Source organism: Myxocyprinus asiaticus, chromosome 16 (assembly GCF_019703515.2).
Source record: "Myxocyprinus asiaticus isolate MX2 ecotype Aquarium Trade chromosome 16, UBuf_Myxa_2, whole genome shotgun sequence".
Taxonomy (NCBI): Eukaryota; Metazoa; Chordata; class Actinopteri; order Cypriniformes; family Catostomidae; genus Myxocyprinus; species Myxocyprinus asiaticus.
The window spans coordinates 33,861,864-33,886,148 of record NC_059359.1 but is presented as its reverse complement, the minus strand read 5'-3'; the positions used below and the strand labels follow the sequence as shown (position 1 = coordinate 33,886,148).

Below are 24,285 nucleotides of genomic sequence, written 5' to 3'. Positions count from 1 at the left end.
CATGCACCAGGTTTTGCATTACAGATGTACAAAACTATCCATTGTATGAATGACTAAACAGTTTTAAGGAAGCCCTGTATAATGAAGTTCCACCAGACATTTTCAGATGCATTTGTTATCGATATATGGATGAAGTGCAGCGGGTAGGGTATCAGGGTGCTTTCACACTAGCACTTTTGGTTTTCCAAACTCAGGTGCACACCAAGGAAAAGCACCCAGGTCCGCTTGAAAAGGTGGTCTGAGGTACGGTTCATGTGAACTCTGGTACGGTTCACTGCTAATATGAATGCAATTGTACCAAATCGCAGAAATGAACCACTTGTGATGACGTATAATTTGCATCTTTGTAGGCTCTCATTCGCAATTATTATGGTATAGTGCATTTCTCATAACTGCTTGTGTCAAAATAGGCCTACACCGCCTTCAGAGAGTGGCTCACATTCTTCAAATCACTTGCAACGCATCAGCGGGCTCACGGCAGACAAACGCTAATATTCATCACAGCATTGCACACTCAATGCATCTGCAGGAGACAAACACAAGTGTTGTTCTGTGCATGGCAAGTTTTCATGGTAAATCCAAAGAGTCATACTTTAATACTTCACTTAACACGGTGACATCTTCTCAAGTTGTTACCTAGTTACAGTGGTAAACAGCTGCCGCTTGTACACACGTTGATGACATAATCGGACCGTGGTTCTGACCCAAATAATATGATGTGAACACAGACCAGCACAGACAGCAGGAGCGGGAGGAAACTCGGGTTTGGTCCAAGCAATCGAACTAAGTGTGAAAGCACCCTCAGACAGATATTCAACAATAAAATAGATCTCAACTTTTATTGGACAAACTATCATACTCCACACTAGGGCTGCAACTAACGATCATTTTGATAATCGACTAATCTAACGATTATTAGAATGATTATTCGGGCGATTTTTGCAACGATTAATCATTAGCTCTTAACTGACTATTTGGCTTGTGCCTCAACAAACTCTCTCTTCTTAATAGAGCTGCGTATCACCGATTATTTTCATGATAAGATACACACTGTGACACATATATTATGATTGACTACGTCGTGATCCATCACATTATAATCTAGCTGAAGCAAGCGCGCTCCAGCGAGGAGCGTCTCTGCGTGAGACAGTGTATCAGCCGGGAGAAGTTTGAAACTGTCTCCCGCTGTTTTTCACGCAACTCATATAAGCAGCTCTGACTGCACAGAGAAATGCCAGTTTCGGAGTTTGTGCTTATTTATAAAAACCGCTTCCTTATTATTTGAACTTGAATAAAAGATGCATTAAAGATATAATGCCGGGGTGTTTCCTTTTTAGATGCTCTGACAGGCAAGTTTTGCTTCAGCAGAATGCCATGTATGGCTCCGCTTTATTTCACATCATGACAGCACTGCTTTGTATTTACTTATTTTGCTGTTCTTTCTTCCTCAATCAAGCGCGGGCTGAAGTGCTGCTCTCCCGCGTCATCATTAGCATTTAAAATGATCTCATGTTGTGTTACATGAGATCAAACGACTATTCAACAATGAAGATTTTTGTAGACCATTTTTTTATAAGTTAATGTGACAGTAATTGTCTTTGGTGGCGCTGGATTTGTTTTGCACCCTCTCCAAGAAAGTGCGCCTACTTAATTCGCTTTAAAACACCGCCGCTAAAAATAGTCAGTTCTAGTCTAGACTATTTGATCATCGTGACCCATTCCTAATTCACATTGAAATAAAACAGGTGAGAAACATACCAAGTAGGAGTCTTAAAATGTGATAAACAAACATGCATAAGTCGTCACAAATTTAAATGGGAAGAGTGGATATAAAGAATAATATTATTTCTGCCAGTGGCTTACACACACAAAAAAAAACAAAGTAACAATTAGACATGAAATAGATCAATACTTCAGTCACAATATAATTTAAATGTATATTAAGGACTTAAAGTGTAAAAGAAAGTCGTACCTCTGTTGCAGTCATCTTTCGAACTCCACTGGACCCTGTAATATTGGAAGGGGAGAGAAAGAAGCATGGAAAGAACATTAATACGTGCCAGGAGGTGGAACGGGATATAAGATGATCTGAAGTTCACACCACTTCTCAAGTAAGAGCAGTACTGTTGCTTTAGGAAACAGATCTGCTGATTCTCTTCTAGAGGAACAACACAGTTAAAAACATGTTTGCTTAGCACAGCCTACAGCAGAATTCCTCAGTACTGATATAGAATGGACAGAGATTTTTAACTTTCCTGACAACTTGCATTAATATGTACCATATTAATAAAGTCACACTGTAAAAATATCTCTGGCGGGAAAAACAAAAACAAATTTAAAAACACAAACCTATTAGGACTGTGCACAGAATTAACAGCCCACAACAGTCCTTGTAAGAGGTGATTGCCAAGACAAGCATTATTATTATTATTGTTGTTATTAGGGTTAAGGATTAAACTTTGTTCTCTTATTAAAAGTTTTTTTTCACAGACATGAAGAATACCTCAAATTGTCTGGCTTGTTGAGGTATGCCATTAGACTACTTTTCTTAGTTAGCGGACTTGTGGATGATAAAACTGTGGACCCATATTCTGGTGGGCTCTTTTGACATGGGTTATAAAGCGACAACCCAGAACACTCTAGGGCGATTCTCACAAAACCTGTCAAGAAAATTGCTAATTCATTTTAATTTATTTCTATTTTAATCTTAAATCAAAAGAAACCAATAAAAAAAAATACATATTATATATATATATATATATATATATATATATATATATATATATATATATATTATTTTGCGTATATAAAATGAAGCATATTTTTAGGGTCATCAATATTTTTTATTTTTTATTTTCGTGACAGTATGCACATTTTATCCCCAAAACTCATTACTGTAACGTGTAAAAAGATCAATAAAATGGTAAGAGTAGACTATCTTTTAAATTGTAAAGTATTTATACTAGGGATGTGCACAGAAAGTCGGCATTCGGTTTACCCTTCGACGCGCCACTATTCAAATACTAAAAATCACTATTTGGTTATTCAACATGTGCAATAGAGGTCTTCAACCCAACGCAAACTCGACGAGTTCCGACAAACTGCCAGGTTTTCCGGCCAGATTTGGGTCAGTTTTTCAAGCATAGGGCCGGTTAGGGGCTGTTCAGACATGCTTTTGTGTGCATCTGTGCTGTTTTTACTATCTACTGTTAACACACGCTGGATTGAGGTCTTTTTATTTTATAACCGGATGACAGTTGCTAAAAGACATGCCGGTGTTATGAACATCGCCATATTTAATATTTACTTTAGTCACTGTCACTATGGTTACAGGTATTAGAATAGGGTTGTGACTTCGATTGTTCGTACAGACAGTATTCAAGCCGAAGATGGTGTATGAACAGGACATTTCAAGACTCACACCTGTAAGTAAATTCAGTTGTCAATCCCAAACACTGACTGTGTGAACATAGCCCCAGTAAAGTTAAAAAGAACTATAATTTTTATAAACGCATCTCAAAACACTTGCCTTGTGTATAATTCATTGTGCTGCGTTCTGCAGACTTCATGTGATTGTTACAACATTAAATATAATTCCAGGTTGTTTTTCACCAAGCAAAGTTTCAGCACTTGATAAACAGCAAGACAGTGCTTTTCCCTTTTGCTCTGGTGTGCAGATTTGCATACAATAAACAGACAAGTTTAATGCCATTTGATTTTAAACCATTTCAAAATCAAAGCACCCCGAAGAGGCTTTTTAACCGCAGCAGTGCAACTCCACGCACATGACAATAATTGTGTTTGCTGCCTCATGGAAATGTGAACCTGCCCAGGCTGAGCACATATACAGACAGTGGCAAATGTGCTTAAGTGTCTGGAAAATAATGTAAATTAAAACAAAACATAATGGTCCTAAATGTAGGCTTTGTTTTCTTTATGAAAAATAGAATTTCATATTTTAAATTTTTTTGGTATTGATTTGGGGATAAATATGACCAGGACATTTTCTTGACAGGTTTCATGAGAATCACCCCTTAATAACCTCAATGTACTAACAAACACTCAGAATAACTTAGGCTTAATAACTGCATAGCAATGCCCTGGCACTGACATACAACACCCTAGCATTGGAGATTACTTTTGAATGGGCAAGCACCACTCACATTTTCTTCAGAAAATGTAAAAACCTTATTAAAAGTCAGTGGATTTTTTAATTGAATCATGCTTGTTTTAAAAAGGCTGTTACCTCCGGCCCACCTCAGTACATGGAGAAAAACAAAAGAATCACATTTCCTGCAACTACTGTATGTGACAGTGTCATGGGGGGCAAAATCTGTCATGACAAGAGAGGTGCCAGACAATCAGCAGACCGTCACAGCAGATGCTTAGCGGACATTTCGCTCAATAAATAACAGCAAGAGATCACATTGACAATAAAAAAAACACCTGGAGATGTTACAGGCTTATTGGTTATAAAAATGGCAATGTGCAACATGCGATGGATCTTGTCTATTTGCATTGATGTAGAAGAATTGCACAACTACAGAGTGAGAAGCATCAGCATAGCACTATAAACCTGCCAAAAGCTTGGTTTTATTACACACTATAAAGATTAGAGTCCAAACAACAATAATAGCACATGTATTTTCCGCGGTCAGAACAGCACACTGCAGATATGGCACGCACACCACAGATATATCTGATATATTACATTTAGGATTTCGACAAACAGGTCGCACCAGAAAAAAGGTCTTAAAGTCGGCATGAAATGAAAATTCATCCCATCTATTTTCTAAATGCATGTTATTTATCTTTTTGTGAACAATTCATCCAAGCATAAGTTTTATTTTACTATTTGACCTCGTAATCTTTAATCAAAATGTCAAAACTTGATCTACTTCTCCAATCATTTAGTCAGCTTAAACCCTACCCCTTTCTTATAAATACCACAACCTTGCGTAGAGATGAACAAAAGGTCAATCGCATGTTGGTGTATTGGTCAACATTATCGACAATAAAACAAATTGTTGACAAAAATATCCATTGTCGAATAGTCATTTGATCTCATGAGATCACATTAAACTCTAATGATGACGAGCGAGAGTAGCACTGCAGCTCGCGCCTGACTGAGGAGAGGAAGAATTTCACAGCTCACAGTCCAGATGAACTCCAAACCTTCCAAACAGCTTCAGGTGATTTAGATTGCAAAGTATGAGGGAATTATAATGCAAAAATACAAAATAAGTAAATACAGGAGCACTCTCGTTGTGGAATAACTGGAGCTGCTGCTCCGCTGAAGCAAAACTGGCGTGTCGAGCGTCTTTAAAGGAAATACCCCTGGCGTTACATCTTTAATGCGTTACAGCTTTATTAAAGTTCAAATATGGAAGCAGATCATGTAAATAACTACAAACTCCAAAACTGGCAGTTCTCTGTGCGGTCAGTGCCTCTTCTATGAGTTACGCGAATGTCCCGGTCTAAGGGGGAAGAGATTGAAACTGCATCTGGCTGAGGCACACTCTGTCGCGGGGATGGCTGAAGCTGAGGTGAATATTAATGAATACAACGCTTCGGATGGCTCTGGAGTTTATTTATATTTTTGAATGCAGTTATCTCGGGATGCACAGCATGAGTAGCTGCTTTGTTTCCTTTATATTTAGTTTATTGTGATTCCAAACGTTAAAATATGGTTCTTTTACTCACTAATTTTTCATCGGCTACAGCCTCTTCGAAAGCAAAGACTGTGATGTGCTTGAGCGTTTATGTTGGCAGTTTGATCATAAATGTGTTGAGATCGCTGCTCAATTTCAACCTAACGGCTCTGACTTGAGCAGTACGGTGGTAGGGGTTTGCATGTCCACTGCAAACTCGTATTCAGGTCTGCCACCGTACCGCTATGCAAACGCCCATATTTTCACAATCCAATCAACAACCAATGGATAAACTCAAATCCCCGCCCTATATTTCTTTTCTTGTTCGATAAGCTGTTTCACTTGGAAATACGTCACAATACGGAAGTCAGTCGCAGATTCCATTACATGCCAACTTTAAATATGTTCTCTTTCCATAGCAGACAAACACAGGCATTTTTTAAAAATCTCTTTAGGACAGATAACCACTCTATAAAGTCTTCTCTAGCACATCCCAAAGACTTTCAATGGGGTCAAGGTCAGGACCCTGTGGTGGCCAATTAATGTGTGAAAATGATTCCTCATGCTCCCTGAGCCACTCTTCACAATTTGAGCCCCATGAATCTTGGCACTGTCATCCTGGAATATGCCCGTGCTGTCAGGGAAGAACAAATCCATTGTTGGGATAACCTGGTCATTCAGTACATTCAGGTAGTCAGGTGACTTCATTTTATTGCTGCATAACATTGCTGAGCCTAGATCTGGCCAACTGAAGCAACCTCAGATCATAACACTGCCTCCAGAGGCTTGGACAGTGGGCACTATGCATGACGGGTGCATCGCTTCATGCGCGTCCCTTCTTACCCTGACGTGTCCATCTCTTTGGAATAGGGTAAATCTGGACTCATCAGGCCACATGACCTTTTTCCATTGCTCCACAGTCCAATCTTTATGCTCCCTAGCAAACTGAAGTTGTTTTTTTCCCCGATTAGCCTCACTAAACAGTGGCTTTCTTGTAGCCACACAGCTGTTTAGTCCCAATTTTGTAAGTTCTCGTCGCATTGTGCGTGTGAAAATGCTCTTACTTTCACTATTAAACATAGTTGGGAGTTCTACTGTCGATTTTTTACGATGTGACTTCAAGTGTTTGTGATCTCCGATCAAGATCATTTAAGATTTTTTTTCTCAACCACATTTCATCTGCGAAGCTGACAGTTCACCACTTTCCTTCCAGGTTTCCTAATGCGTTGCACAGTTCTTAACCCAATTCCAGTGATTTCAGCAATCTCCTTAGTTGTTTTCTTTGCTTGATGCAAGCCAATAATTTGCCTCTTCTGAAACACAGTAACATCTTTTCCATGACCATGGGATACGTCTTCCAGCATGGTTGTTTAAGAAATGAGAAGTTATACACTGCATTAGTTAGGCTTAAAAGAATTGTTGCCAGCTGAAACATATTAATCAATGTAATAATGATCTAATCATAGGCTCTTAAGTATCTGCTTATTTAAAACCAAAGAGCAACTTTTTTGGCCAGGTAGTGTATTAGGCATTGCTGAGAATCTACATAACTGAATAAAAGGAATAGTTCACCAAAAATGATTCTCTCATTATTTACTCACCCTTATGTTGTCTCAAACTCGTATGACTTTCTTCCGCAGAACACAAAGTTATTTTAGTGGACATATGATGTCTTTTTGTCCATATGTTCAAGCTCCAAACAGGACATATAAGTAATCCATTAGACTCCAGTGGTTTAATCTGTGTCTTCTGAAAAGATCCAATCGGTTTTGGGTGAGAACAGACCAAAATTTTACTTTTTGTAACTGAACATCTTACGATTGCAGTCTTTGGCACAATCATGATTTCAAGCTCGATTATACTTCCTAGTACTTGACGCATGCGCAGAGCCCTAGATGGCGCTATATGAAGTGTAAATGAGCTTGAAATCATGATCGCCAAGTAGAATGCTGATGTCAAGGTTTATAGTGAAAAAGGACTTACATTTTTGTCTGTTCTCACCCAAAACTGATTGGATTGCTACAGAAGAGACACCGATTAAACCACTGATGTCATATTGATTCACTTTATGTGCTTTTTGGAACTTAAAAATGTGGTCACCATTCACTTGCATTGTTTGGACAAACAGACATCACATCTCCATTAAAATATCTTTGTTTGTGTTCTGCAGAAGAAAGTTTCAATAGTTTAAGATGACAAAGGTGAGAAAATGAGAATTATCATTTTTGGGTGAACTATACCAGGGGGCTTTCATCCTGGCAGTTTAGTCTGAAACAGAGCACGGTTCCCATGAAAAGTTGGTAATGTGAAAGCTGTTTTGCGGACCAGGGAGCGGACTGCAGTACCAAACCCGAGACTACCTGTAGGACGTGGTCTGCGCTCGGTTACAATGGAAGTGTGGCGCAGTTCGCATGAGGGAGAAAACAACCTGTACTCAGGTCCACACTTACTCAGGAAGTAAAATGACTTGCGTTTTTGCCGATTTGAGCATGATGACATCATCTGTTGCACAGAAAAGGTGAAGTGCCTTTTATATATGTGCGTGAGTGAGCGTGCTTCCAGTTGTGTCCTCAAAAAAGACGTTTTTGAGCATCAGATATAGTCGTCGAATTACGGCATGCGACGCACAGAGGCTCAAGTGTGGTTCACTCAATTCACACAAAATTAATTTAAAAAAAAACACAAATATAGTTTGAATGTTTTCCATGATGTGCACGTTTGTGATGACGCAAGTTGATGACAGAAGAGCACCGGGGTTTGACAGAATCATACGCAAGTCTGAAACCAGACCAACGCTCCAGGGGCTCCGCGAACAATCGCACTCAGATTTGGACTGCAGCAAACGTGCCCAGTGTGAAAACCACCTAAGACTGCATGGAAAGTAATTCATAAACTCTCACATGCTTTCCCAGATGCCCACTGCAAATTCTTGCAGTAACCAATAGCAATGGCTATTTTGAGTTAAGAGTTACAGAGGATAGATGAAGCATCTCAATGGCCAGCAGATCTAGGTATATGAGAGGGCACTTGGGGTTGTCAAAGTTAGTCAGAGGACAAGAAAACATTATGACATCACACATGAATGAATCATGGGGAGATTGAACAGTTGGAGAGATTTTTGAAAAGGGTAGCATACAATAGTTCACCCAGTCATTTCAGGACACAGGCCCATATGCACGCACAAACAATGGCATGTTTACATGGTTGTATGAATAAGGACATATCATACACTTCTAATGTTTTTATATAAAGCAAATCCTAAATAATATAGACTTTTTGCATTTTTTTGTTTTAAATATATTTACCAATTGCTCATCCAATTGAGAATGTCCCCAGATGTCCCCAAAGGAAGGTTTGTCATATTTAGTTAACATCTGGGGACAAATTTGTCCCTAAAGTATAGCCAAGTAAACCCTCACACACATTTAGCTACAATACAGTGGCAAGACAAAGTATGTGAACCCTTTGGAATAAGCTGGTTTAAGCTGGCATTAATTGGTCATAAAATGTGATCTCATCATCATCAAAGTCACAAGTATAGACAAACACAATGTGCTTAAGCTAACAACAATTATAAGCTTTCATGTCTTTATTGAACACATCCGATTAAACATTCACAGTGCTGTGGAAAAAGTGATAGTGCTGTGGAAAAAGTAATTGAACCCTTGAATTTAATAACTGGTCCTACTTTGGCCGCAAAAACAACCTTTACGTAATAGGCTGTCAGTCAGACAGTCTAATCAACGTGGCTCCATTTATTTCTACAAAGTTGCTTTCAACAATGCTCATTTATCCATGTTTTTTTTTTTAATCGGCATCGATGTAAATTAATAATCTAGAGATGAGGAAAACACAAATTAGATATTTATCAGCATATCGTTCTTGATTGGCAGCATTATGTGAAATGCACTGCAGAAAAATTAAAACAAAGGACAATCCTTCTTTTAAGCATGCACTGTAAGTGGAGTTGTATCAGCGCATGAGTCTTCATTAAGTTATGCTTTTTACATTATGTTTGTGAGGTAATAGTTTAGTGCCCGGCCAATTTATCGGTCAGCCGATATTATATATTGGTATCGGCGTATGTGTTCGCAGATATGAAAACTTTTTTTTTTCAGAACATATAATGCAGAAAACAATGCTTGGGGTGATTTATAACTGGTGTCATAACATTTTGTTGGTGGTTCTGCTGACAGTGCGGAGTTAAGCGGTGTCTTCATGCTAAATTGTTAACTAGTTTGTGAAATACATACTGGAAACTTAATAAACAATGACCCCATCATTTTCCCTTTTTAATATAACTAATATAACGTTAACCCTGTCCCTGACAACAATGTCACACGTTTATCACATCTGTTTGCTGTGTTAGCCAGCTATAGTTTGTCAGTGCAGTCAGTAACGTAGCAGGTTGAAAGGTAAACATCAGAACATCTTTTTGCAGCTCAGCAGACAATGGTGCGGTGGTGGATTGTGTCTGTTGAGTGTTGATTTCATGCTACGTTGTTACCTAGTTGGTGAGACGCAATGCTGGAAAGTAAACAATGTCAATTTTTTACTCTCCGTGACAACGAGCTTACAGCTAACTAGCTAACCACGTAGCTACTTTCATTGTTGTCAGCTGAGTGGCAGCTAATGTGTAAACATGTATTCACCAAACTGTTTTGTTCAGGATTCGCAGTTTGGTACCCCCTTCAACCGAACAATTCCAGTCGTTGCATTTACAAAAGGTAATATTTAAAAGTCTGGTTTTCCACTGTTGTGCGCTACGTTCATGAGTGGGTTTGGCTATTAGCAATAATTATCAAAGATAATTATTAAAATCAATAGAACATTGATTTGAATAAATGTTAGCTTTTTAATCCTTTAAATCAACAAAGATATCCATCAATTATTAAATTCAATAGAATATTAATTATCATCAAAGATAATCATTAATTATTAAAATCAATGGAAAATTGATTAGAATTAACACTAGCTCATTTGATCCTTCAAATCAACATCAAAGATAATTATCAATTATCAAAATCAATAGAATATTAATAAGGATTAATATCGCCGGGGCACCACCCTGGAATCAAGGACTAATAACCAGACAGTATAGCAGTCACAATATAGGATTGTTCTCTTAGGAAGGTCGACGTCTGGAGAACATCGACATTCAAAAGGAAAGCAATGAAGGCTTGAATCCGAGCACTGACATCCCCTGCCAGCCCTTGACACAGTTGTATGCAAAACAAACCAAAACACTTCTCTTTAAAAGTGTAACAAAATGTACTGATGTAAATTAATAAATCAATACAATGCAGTCAATAAAATTCCGACTTCCAACTACAAACTAAACAGTAACTAGGGATGTGCGCTACGACTAATCTGACTGTCGTTTAAACGGAAGTTTTGTAACTGACTAGTCTAAAGAGAAACCAACCTTCAGAAAACAGTAAAAAAAAAAATTTTAAAAAAAAATGCTACTGAAAGGGGGCATTTATCTGCAACGTCCTAGCCTTGAATTATGATCATTGTACATTAAATATAGAACATGACACGCATTCACTGAATCAACATTAGTGAATATTTCATAGAGATATTTATTGAAAACAATTGAATGAATAGTGCAGGATCGATGGAACAACCATTAAAAGCCTGTTCTAAATGGAAATCACCAAGTAAAATTTACTTAACATATTAAAACAGTCAGGACATTTTTGAAAATAATTAAAAGGTAGACTAAGCCAAATCTATGAGAGAGAAAAAAATGCACTGAAAAGTTATTAACCATTGATCTAATATGACAGCTGTTCGGTAAAGAACGTCAACCAATAACAGTTACGATGTAAAAAAAAAAAAAAAAAGTAGCGATAGGATAGGAAAAATATGCCTGTGATGCAGCCTACAATAAACCTAATATATTCTAAACATGACGTGCACACAGAATAAAAGATAGTTTAACATGTTAAGCAGTCGGCACCTCGTTGAAAATAGCTTTCTTAAACAGCAGATTAAAAAATGGCATACCTAGTCTAAAACAGTTATTTTCTAGTCTACTTACTCAAAAGCATAAATTTTTTGATGAGTAAAATTAACCCGTCGACATGGACCCGTAAAAGACGGGACTTGACTCACCTGAGGCGGCTATCCTGCACTTGAAAAAGCCCGCTCAGCGGAAAAATAACATCCAAGCATGCACAGATTTAAAGGGACTTTCAAACAATTGGAAAGCTGATTCCCGCACCACCTAAGTGTTTTCATTACGACTTCGCTGAGTTTGCTTGTCTAGCGAGAAGACATTTTCCTGCACGCGCCACGAGTGAAAGAGGGAAGAAGCACACGCAGCCTGAGGTGAAATTAAACTCTGTATCTGCTCCAGATATCCTCTTTTTAAATAATATTTGTATTATTAATTCTATTTAAAATATGTAACATTAATATGACAGTAATTTAAGTGCAGCCTCTGTAAAAAATATAAAGCCAAATGTAAATGTGTAAAAATGATGATCAGTTTAATGGGGGGAAAATATTAACCGACTAGTACTTCCAGTGTCGACTAGCAGCATCAGAACCATTTAGTTGACTAGTCTCGCACATACCTAACAGTAACATGATTAGATATGGTAACAAAATAAGCCTATAATACATGAGAGGAAGGTGTTGTGTGTGTGTGTGCAAGGAATGACACGCACAAAATGGCAGACGTGGCTCTCATGGAGAGTACATCACGCAAGGTTTCCGGCCAGAGAATATGGCCACGAATGTGGGCGGAGAGAAGCCAGTTAATGGCGTCTGCCTGTTTAACGCGTGTCTCCACTTGTACGATAACTTAGGGACAAAGCTGAGCTTTATCGCCAAGTTATCTACTAGCCAAATGTGTGTGTGGGTATGTTTGTGAGGGGTCGTGTGTGTGCGGTTAGTATGAGAGAGAGAGAACAGAGCGGCGGCACCGAAGCCGTTTTGCGATCGTGGGAGAGAAAGCAGCTGTTAGTTTATCACTCAAAGACGCGGTGAGAGGCCGCGGTCTTTGGTTCTTTAATGGATAAACTCAGTGCACCAGTCTCACCCACGATGGCGGAAATACATAAGTCCAACGTGGTTGGACTACAACACAGAAAATCTAATTCGTGGTAACAGTACGTTACAGTAATACCTTGAGTATTATTAGCAGCAATGAGCGGACACGGCGGTCCGTAAACCGTACAAGCAATAACCTTGAAACACAAGAATAACACACTATAATAATCTATCTCTGCCCAGACATAAACCTCTTGAGTCACGTGAGGACATTTGTAGAATGTGTTCGTCCATTGTTTGACTCCGACTCAGTTCCTCGAAGCTCGGGTGATGACGGGAGGCCATTTTCTCGTTCTGTCGGCAGGCGGTATAGCTGCGGATTCTCTGCGGGCTGGCGGAGAAATCAGCAAAATCGACTCGGTTGAAGTGGGAAGAGAAATCTTCTTCACTTCTGCAGGCAAACGGATGAAGACACGGATTGCTCAGCAGTCTCCTTCAGATCTGTTAGCGTGTTCGGTGGAACATGGAGAAATCTCAACTCGTCCAGCGAGATGAGATTGTATGGCCACAGTTTCAAGTCGTACATTGCTTCCTTGTGCAACGAGGCTACACCTGAGAGCAGCACTGAGCTGCGTCTAGAAACGGCACATAATGTTGCTGGAAGCAATGGCCAGAAAGATCTCACAGGTTTATCTACTCCCGATGACATCATGGTTGAGGGCGCGTTCTGTCGTGCGGCTCATCCAGTAGGAGTTGAGCGTTCGATCCTTCAGAATTTCACACATAGGTGTAAAGTGAGCAAGGCTTCATGGGATTTGTAGTCTGTTTTGGACTCCCGTTGTTTGATTTTGGCGTGATTGTTGTAGTTTGGCTTTACAACTGTTTGTAGGCCTGCTTTTGTCTTATATCTGAATACATGAGGCCCAACACCACCGTTGAAAGTTTCCCCTGAACTTGTATAGCAGAATAAATCAAATCAAATCACTTTATTGTCACACAGCCATATACACAAGTGCAATGGTGTGTGAAATTTTTGAGTGCAGTTCCGATCAACATAGCAGTCGTGACAGTGATGAGACAGTACCAATTTACAATAACATCAAATTAACACAACACAATTTAAACATCTGATATACACATAATTACACTCAACAATATACAAATAATAACATACACTGTACAGTATACAATACGCACTATATAGATACACATTATTCAATAAAAATAAAAATATATAAAAAAAAGTATATATAGTATATATAGAATGTACAGTATTGTACTGTATTGACATTCAGGCTGTCGGTTGATAGTCAGTGGTTAAGAGAGAATATAATATAATAATAAAATAATTTATGACAGCCCGGTATGAGATATAAGAGTAAGGGTAATAAAGTGCAGTGCTGATGTATTTGATCGTGGGAGATCAAGAGTTCAGAAGTCTGATTGCTTGGGGGAAGAAGCTATCATGGAGTCGGCTGGTGCGGGTCCTGATGCTGCGATACCGCCTACCTGATGGTAGCAGTGAGAACAGCCCATGGCTCGGGTGGCTGGAGTCTCTGATGATCCTCCGAGCTTTTTTCACACACCGCCTTGTATATATTTCCTGGAGGGAGGGAAGCTCACCTCCGATGATGTGTCTGGCAGTTCGCACCACCCTTTCAGTGCTTTGCGTTTGTGGGCGGTGCTATTGCCATACCAGGCGGAGATGCAGCCAGTCAGGATGCTCTCTACAGTGCAGGTGTAGAACCGTGTGAGGATGTGGCGGTTCATTCCAAACTTCCTCAGCCGTCTCAGGAAGAAGAGGCGCTGATGAGCCTTCTTCACAACGACTTCAGTGTGGATGGACCATGTGAGTTCCTCAGTGATGTGGACACCCAGGAACTTGAAGCTGCTGACTCTCTCCACTGGTGCTCTATTGATGGTGATGGGGCTGTGTTCTCTGTCTTTTCTTCTGAAGTCCACCACAAGCTCCTTTGTCTTACTGACATTGAGGGAGAGGTTGTGCTCCTGACACCAGTGTGTCAGAGTGTGCACCTCCTCTCTGTAGGCTGTTTCATCATTGTCAGTGATCAGACCTACCACCGTCGTGTCATCAGCAAACTTAATGATGGCATTGGAGCTATGTGTTGCCACACAGTCATGTGTGTACAGGGAATACAGGAGTGGACTGAGAACACAGCCCTGTGGGGCTCCAGTGTTGAGGGTCAGTGAGGAGGAGATGTTGCTGCCTATTCTAACCACCTGGCGTCTGCTTGACAGGAAGTCCAGGATCCAACTGCACAGCGAGCTGTTTAAGCCCAGAGCCCGGAGTTTCTCATCTAGCTTGGAGGGCACTATGGTGTTGAATGCTGAGCTGTAGTCTACAAACAGCATTCTCACATAAGTGTTCTTTTTTTCCAGGTGGGAGAGAGCAGTGTGCATTGTAGATGCAATGGCATCATCAGTGGAGCGGTTGTTGCGGTAGGCAAACTGCAGCGGGTCAAGAGAGAGAGGCAGCACAGAGCAGATGTAATCTCTGATTAGTCTCTCAAAGCATTTGCTGATGATGGGGGTCAGAGCAACAGGACGCCAGTCATTTAAGCAAGTGATTTTTGATTGTTTTGGAACAGGCACAATGGTGGATGTTTTAAAGCATGTGGGGACTACAGACAAAGAGAGGGAAAGGTTGAAAATGTCCGTAAAAACACCAGCCAGCTGGTTCGCGCATGCTCTGATGCCGCGGCCCGGAATGCCGTCTGGGCCCACGGCTTTGCGGATATTCACCCGTCGGAAGGATCGGGTTACATCCGCTACAGAGACGGAGAGTGAACTAACCTCTGTAGCTTCGGCTGCGAGAGCTCTCTCCGCGAGGGCGGGTGTTATTTCCCTCGAAACGAGCATAAAAAGTATTTAGCTCATCCGGGAGAGAGGCAGCGGTGTTCATGACGGAGTTTTTATTCCCTTTAAAGTCCGTGATGATGTTAATTCCCTGCCACATGCTTCTAGAGTTGGTGGTGTTAAACTGTCCTTCAATCTTGCTCCTGTACTGGCGTTTTGCGGTTCTGATAGTTTTTCGGAGGGCATAACTGGCTTGTTTATGCTCCTCCGCATTCCCGGAATTAAAAGCGGAGGTCCACACATTAAGTGCCACGCGAACATCGCTATTAATCCAAGGATTCTGATTCGGATAGATCCGTATTTTTCTGGTTGGAACCACGTCCTCCACGCACGTTCTGATGAAACACATTACGCTATCAGCATAAAGCTCGATGTCGTCATCAGAGGCGGACCGGAACATCTCCCAGTGCATGTGATCAAAACAGTCTTGTAGCATAGAATCCGATTGGTCCGACCAGCACTGGATCGTTCTGAGGGTGGGTGCTTCCTGTTTCAATTTCTGCCTGTAAGCGGGCAGAAGCAGAATGGAAGAGTGGTACGATTTGCCAAACGGTGGGCGGGGGAGGGATTTGTAGCCATCCCGGAAGGGAGAGTAGCAATGGTCCAAAACCCGGTCCCCTCGTGTGTTGAAACTAATGTGCTGGTGGTATTTTGGTGCGACTGATTTTAAACTGGCTTTATTAAAGTCCCCGGTCACAATGAACGCGGCCTCAGGGTGCGCGGTTTCCTGCTCACTTATAATCCCATACAGTTCCTTGAGTGCCCGGTCTGTGTCGGCTTGTGGCGGGATGTACACAGCTGTGATAATGACCGCTGTGAATTCCCTTGGTAGCCAGAATGGTCGACACAGAAGCATAAGAAATTCCAGATCAGGAGAGCAGAAAGACTTGATAGAATGTACATTCCTCTGATCACACCAGGATTTGTTGATCATAAAACATACACCACCTCCTCTGCTTTTACCTGAGAGGTCTTTCACTCTGTCCGCTCGGTGCACGGAGAACACCGCGAGTTCAATGGCTGAGTCTGGAATCTCCGCAGACATCCAAGTTTCCATAAGGCAGATAATGCAGCAGTCCCTTGTATCTCGTTGGAAAGAGATCCGCGCTTTCAGCTCGCAGAGCTTGTTATCCAGAGACTGAACATTTGCCAGTAGAATACTGGGTAGCGGGGGTCAATTTGTGCGGCGTCTTACTCTGATGAGAACGCCGGCTCTGTTTCCCCTTTTCCGTTTCCGCAGCCGGGCTGCCCAGACAAAGGGCCACGCTTGCGTGTTTGTAAACAGCGGGTCGGCATTGAGGAATGTGAAGTCCGGTTTACGGTGTGAAATTGCTGAACCAATGTCCACAAAGTGTTTGTCTGTCATAGACAATAAGGCAGACAACATCCAAGACAAAAAACATAAGAATTGTGAACAAAACAAACAAAACACTACTATGTTGTGTCGGAGCTCGCAATGCAGCAGCCATACTCGGCGCCATCTTGCGTCCAAGAGAATACGGTGTAACATTGCCGCTGTTTATCTCTTTGACTCGGCAGGTGTAAATGCTTCTTGTTTTACAACCTGCCCCTAATTGACTGACAGTATTAAAATAGTCAGCATTTGACTGATACTAAACAGTACTTCTGATGATTATTTAGCTATTTATTTGATTTTTTATTTATTCTTTATTTAAAAGGTCAGCAAATGACTGATACTAAACATACAGTACTGATTTTTATTTAGCTATAATTTTAATTTATTCTTTATTTAAATGGTCAGCAACTGACTGATACTGAACATACAGTACTGATGTTAAGCTATTTATTGTATTTTATTTATTCTTTATTTTCTCAGAGTTCATTTCTAGAATTTGTTGACAATGTATAATAATAATGTCAAATATTCTTTGATAAAAATGTTTAAGAAAGTAGCCTTCTGAGTACCTTTGCATAGTCATATCAGTGCAAAATCGCTGAACAATCCACATAGAAAAGGTCTGTTTTCATTCCAGCTCAAAAATTAACTATAATCGGCCACCATATCGGTAATCGGTGAATTTTCCCCCTCTAAAATAGACTGATAGAAAGCAAAAACCCACTGCCAGAGCGGCCTGTGTCACAGTGAAATTCACAGGCCAAACAGAAAATGTACCCGCATTTGGCACTTAGCAGGTGTTAATTTTGGACCCTGGTCCTGCTGCATCACCAAACTTCTAATGAGCTCCAGCTGGCAAACAGCCACCCTGACATTATCCTGTAGGATATTTTGATAAACTTGGGAATGCATTTTTCCTTTGATGATGGCAAGCGGTCCAGTCCCCGAAGCAGCAAAGCAACCCTAAATCATGATGCTCCTTCCACAGTACTTCAACGTTGGGATGATATTTTTATGTTGGTATGGGGTGCCCTTTTTATGCCAAATGTAGTGCTGAGTTCTTCCAAAACAATTCAAATTTTGTTTCATAAGTCCACAAAACATTTTCCCAGTAACGTTGTGGAGTGTCAAGATTGTCTTTGGCAAACTTCAGGTGCACAGCAATGTTTTTGTTGGAAAGCAGCAGCTTCCTTCGTGTTGTCCTGCCATGGACACCATGTCTGTTTAATGTTTTCCATATAGTAGACTCAAGAACAGAGATGTTAAGCAGTTCCAATGATTCATTCAAGTGTTCTTTTTTACCTCATTGAGCATTCTGCCATGTGTCCTTTGAGTCATCTTGGTTGGACGGTCACTTCTAAGGAGAGAAGCCACAGTGCTAAATCGTCTCCATTTATAGACAATTTGTCCAGTTGTAGACAGATGAATATCTAAGCTCATCGAGATAACTTTGTAACCCTTTCCAGCTTCATGCAAAGCAACAATCCTTGATTGCAGGTGTTCTGAGAGGCATGGTCCACGTCAGCAGATGCTTCTTGTGAATAGCAAACTCAGAAATATTTGAGTGCTTTTTATAAGTCAAAGTAGCTCTAACCCACACCTCCAATCTCATTTCATTAATTGGATGTCAGGTTTGCCAACCCCTGACTTAGTTTTTGTTGACTTAATTAGCCTAGGGGTTTACATACTTTTTCAACCTACATTGTAAATGTTTGAATGATGTATTCAATATACAAGAAAACTACAATAATTTGTGTGTTATTAGTTAAAACAGATTGTGTTAGTTCATTATTGAAACTTAGATGAAGATCAAACCAGATAACAAAATTATACATAAATCAGGTAATTCCAAAGGGTTTACATACTTTTTCTTGCAACTGTATGTCAAGCCTGATCTAGAGGCACAACGTCCAGGAATTGTGATACCAATTTACAAGCTGGTTCTGCCAACCACAGAGACACTAGTGAGGTTCCCAAAATTACTGGATGCTTTCATCATCAGTCTGAAATATCAATTCAAGTTCCCATCTGCCTCAATCACACAAACAGATGAGTCACAGTTACAACTTTCACTTTCATTACATGCCTCCCATCCTCCCCCAGTCATCAAGCTTCAATTGTTACTGCAAAAGAGACCATGCAAGAAAGACGCCATTTTGGTTTCTTGGCATTCAGAGTCTGTAAGAGCATTAAGAGTGTACCACAGCAGAGCCATGCATGTACCGCTCTGAGAGGCCAGCAACCTCCAAAACGGAGTCCTCAGATCTGTAGGGATGAAACAATCCTTTTCAATGGGAACAGACAGGACTGTGAGAGACATGTCTCAAATAATGGTCAAACGACATGGATTTTTCAATGGGCAACGCAAATGCCACTCTCCTGATAACTAGAGAGTGGCATTTGAGATATAGGCTACACATGTTGAAATTTAACAAACAACTATTTACTCGAAATTGACTACAATATTTGAAAACAGGAATTGAGCATTATCAATTGGCTAATCTGCTGCTGCGTATGTTTTCTGGTTCCCAGAGGGACATTTAGGACCCATAGCTATCATCAATGACAACACCAAATATCAAATATGACACAATGTTTTTAAAAAACAGAACCCAGCATTAAAGCAAACAATACTTTGCATTGCATTAAACTGCTAAATTATGGAGCAGTGAAACAACCACTAAAAGAGGACACACACCTCATCAGGACGGGATGGAGGGAGTGAGTTGGAAGTGCCTATATTTAGGCCAAGCTCCAGAGATAAACAAGTACCATGGAACAAACCTTTCATGCACACACCAACAAACACATGTTTGAGGTCATGAATTAATATGTGCTGTCTGTAAGATGGATCTCTGAGGTTTAGCAGTGTAGTAGTCTAAAAATGTGCTGTTTTTTGTTCCATTTTCACATTTATATATAGAGCAAGAGAACAGCCTTGGTCAGCTTCAAGACTGTGTGCATGTATCTGAGAGCACAAAAAAAAAAAAAAGCTCAATAGAGAGGTAACTATATGCTAATGTAGGTTACCAACACAAAAAAACATTTAAAAAAAAACAAACAAAAAAAAAACAAACAAAAAAAAACACCCAAATAACTTCTGATTGGTGAAATAGTGAAGTCCACCTCTACTTATTTTCCCATGAGATGTTATTTTACCGAATGGTCACTACAGACAGATGGAAGTCGAAGACCAACCACTCACAGGTAGGGCTGCAACTAATGATTATTTTGATAATCGATTAACCTAACCATTATTAGAACAATTATTCGACTATTCACCGATTAATCATTAGCTCTTAACCGATTATTCAGCTTGTGACCAACTTAAAAGGTTGTCTTAAACGTGCTTACTAACAATAAAGAGGACAAAATCATCTTTTAAAAATACCTCTAAATGACATTCACTGAATTAAAGGGAAAAAATACTTTTTATTAAGTTTAATTCAGTAAAGAATTTGTTGACAATTTTTTATTGTGGACGTTGTCGATAACGTCGACAAAGTGTTTCAGCCCTACTCACAGGACAAGCACTGTAAATGCTGTTTACATACCAATAACCCAGGGCTGTTTCTGACCATTTTGGCGGCCTAGGCGAGATCAAGATTGTCAGGGTGGGAGGGTGCGGCTTCCAGTTTTTCTGGCATTGAAAATTTAATGAAATTCATCAAATTCAATGACATTCATTGTTATTTATCAAAAGCACTAAACATGCTTCTCATCTAATGCGCACAAGTGTGCACAGGCTTCACAGTATTTGTGCTCCAGAAACGTATTATTTTCTTTTGCTGTATTGCTTGGAGAAGATGTTGAGATCCTTGAGCAAAGTTTATAATAATAATAATAATAATAATAATAATATTGGTCAACAGCAGGGGGCCTGGGTAGCTCAGTGGCAAAGACGCCTGCTACCACCCCTGGAGTTCGCTAGTTCGAGGGTAGAGTCACATGGGGTAACCTCCTTGTGATCGCTATAATGCGGTTCGTTCTCGGTGGGGCGCATGGTGAGTTGAGCGTGGTTGCCGCGGTGGATACCGTGAAGCCTCAACATGCGCTATGTCTCCGTGGCAATGTGCTCAACAAGCCGCGTGATAAGATGCACGGGTTGACGGTCTCAGACGCGGAGGCAACTGGGATTCGTCCTCCGCCACCCGGACTGAGGCGAATCACTAAGCCACCACGAGGACTTAAAAGCACATTGGGAATTGGGCATTCCAAATTGGGAGAAAAAGGGGAGAAAATAAAATATATATATATATTGGTCAACAGGATATCAGACTGAAGTGGCATGATGTGAAATGTAGCATTATGGTAAGGTTGATTTAAAACTAACTTTTAAGTGTTTTTGTTCATTTTTTTTTTTACTTTGGCTATGTTTGTCAAGTTCCATATAAAGAGAAAATTATAAAAGAGGAAGTAGTTTTCATTTTTTTAAGTATATAATTTACTGACTGGTTTATCCAAAAATAGACATTACAATATGGTTATTTAATATATATGCCTAGGCTAATTTTAAATGATCTTCCAGTAACATGTCACTATGTTGTATTGCCCGACCGATTTATCGGTGATATTAGCCTTTCACAGATATATCGGTATCGGCGTATATGCGCAGATATTAAAACTTTTTATCAGAACATATAATGCAGAAAACAATGCTTTATAATTGGTGTCATAACATAGTTTGCCCAGCAGAGCATGCTCCGTTAATCGGTGCGGAATTAAGCGGTGTCTTCACGGTAAGTTGCTAACTAGTTTGTGAAATACATGCTAGAAAGTTAATAAACAATGACCCCATCATTTTCCCTTTTCAATATAACTAATATAATGTTAACCCTGTCCCTGACAACCAAGCCACACATGTTTATCACAACTGTTTGCTATGTTAACCAGCTATAGTTTGTCAGTGCGGTCAGTAACATTGCAGATTGAAAGGTAAACATCAGAGCATCTTTTTGCAGCTCAGCAGACAACAGTGCGGTGGTGGATTGCGTCTGTTGAGTGTTGATTTCACGCTATGTTTTTACCTAGTTGGTGAGACGCAATGCTGGAAAGTAAATAAAGTCCAACTTTTACTCTCCAGGACAACAAGCTTATAGCTAACTAGCTAATCACATAGCTACTTTCATTGCTTGTCAGCTGAGTGGAAGCTAATGTGTAAACATGTACTCACCAAACTGTTTTGTTCAGTATTAACAGTTTGGTACCCCCTTCAACCGAACAATTCCAGTCGTTGCATTTATAAATTGTAATATTTAAAAGTCTGGTTTTCCACCGTTGAAAGTTTCCCCTGACTTGTATAGCAGAATATGGTATAACACTGCTGCCACTGTTTATCTCTTGACTCGGCAGGTGTAAATGCTTCTTGTTTTACAACCTGCCTCTAATTGATGGGCAGTATTAAAATAGTCATCATTTGACTGATACTAAACAGTACTACTGATGTTAATTTAGCCATTTATTTTATTTGTATTTATTCTTTATTTAAATGGTCAGCAATTGACTGATACTAAACATACAGTACTGATGTTTATTTATTTATTGTATTTTTATTTATTTTCTCAGTGTTCATTTCTAGAATTTGTTGACAATGTATAATAATAATGTCAAATATTCTTTGATAAAAAATATTTAAGAAAACAGCCTTCTGAGTACTTTTGCATAGTCATATCAATGCAAAATCGGTGCACAACCCACATAGAAAAGGTCTGTTTTCATTCCAGCTCAAATTAACTATATGGGCCACCATATCGTAATCGGTGAATTTCCCCCTCTAAAATCGGTAATCGGCCTCAAAAATCCCATATAGGTTGGGCTCTACTATGTTGTGATATATATCATTATCGTGATATAAATTATTCATATTGTGATTGTCAAAGACAAACTAAGTATAACAAATAGCTACTAGGATTACATGTACATTTCCCATGGTTTAGACTTCACTTTTGTGATAAAACTACTGCAAAAAAAAAAATAAAAAAAATAAAAATAAAAAAGTCTTCTTGAAAACCAGTAAACCCTCTTGAAGGACATAGAAGTCAAACTAAACACTTTTTCACTCAGCTGAGGGAACTAGACTCTTGACTTCTGAGCTAGTGTCATAGTCCTGTGAAAGACTGCTGAATATCACGTTGTTACATAACGCCCTTTATACAAATCTAATTTGGCAGCTTATGTGTAACAAAAATTCTTATGTGGTTAAGTAAGAAAACAAGTTTAAAAACAAAAACAAACAAACAAAAACAGAAGAGGGAGAAATATAGTGATATGGTGCTAGAGTATGTGAGTGGCTGTAGTCTGACTGAACTTAAACGGGTTTTAGAGGAGTATTTCGTATATTAGTTGTACTGAGTATGAATACTTGTTTTTCTATTATATTTAGACATTTCTCATGATAGTGACAATGTAGCTAAACAGCTGTATGCTGCTCTATGAAGTACTTTCTAGGCAAGGCAATTTGGGTCAATTTCTCAACTTTCCTAATTTAAAATGAATTTAAAATAGTTTACAAATCCGTCAGTCCCTCAAAGAAGAGTACACGAAGTAAGAAAATGAGCGTGTGTTTGTTAAAATTCGACAACATATACGGAGAGAAAATGGTCAAGATGGCTCGTTCAAATAACAAAGACCCAAAACAAGCCAGTTTAATGCGAATAACCTAAACTAATAACTAATCTCTATTTAATTTAATATGCGTTTTTTTTAGATATTTTATATGACTGGCTAGTTAGCATCTAGCATGCTAGCCACATATCCAAATAATAATCGATCGGGATTATTTCGGGAAAAACATTAAAAATATAAAAGTTAATTAAAGCAAAGACACACATCTGATTAGCTAAGGATATTATATATTTACCCACTAGCGACTAAAATGGATTGAAATTTGTAATTTAAAATTAATTTTGTTGTTGAACAAAAGACTTGAATGAAGCCAGCAAACAGAGTGCTGTTGAAAACAACAGATGCATAGCAACAGACCACTATGAAAAACAACACAAACGACTTTATCAGTGTATAATTATGTTTTCACTTACCTGGAGGGGCAGATAAGCCCGTGTCGGGTGGACCGGCGGACGCCATTTTCATTCGGGTTTACTGCGATTCCTGACCGGAACCAGACAGACAGACCGAGGGTGTCCGGTTCCGCTAGGACGGACTATCTTGCGCTCTTTACTGACCTGTGTCTATAAAAACCTCTCATATAATCATACAGACACCATTTGTGCCTGGTATCTCCAGACAGAAACTACATTATTATTACATATAGAATATTACTTTACAATGAGATTCATGGTCAAAGGCACTCATCTAAATATATACTAGGCTATTTTAATCTAACAGGATATATGTGTTATACTGATGATAGTCTTGCCTTGTCAATGTTCCATCGATGTG

The 24,285-nt window shown here is 39.5% G+C and overlaps 1 protein-coding gene across 1 annotated transcript in view; it reads right to left on the bottom strand.

Annotated features, from left to right (window-relative positions):
* pip5k1ab (phosphatidylinositol-4-phosphate 5-kinase, type I, alpha, b) overlaps positions 1-24,285 on the bottom strand; it is a 42,299-nt gene extending 18,014 nt beyond the window's left edge. Inside the window, exons 1-2 of the mRNA XM_051721868.1 lie at positions 23,925-24,285; positions 1,973-2,007 (exon numbers count right to left, since the gene is read on the bottom strand). Of these exons, the coding sequence (XP_051577828.1) occupies positions 1,973-2,007; positions 23,925-23,976 (87 nt within the window). The 5' untranslated portion in view covers positions 23,977-24,285. The remainder of the gene's footprint in view (positions 1-1,972; positions 2,008-23,924) is intronic.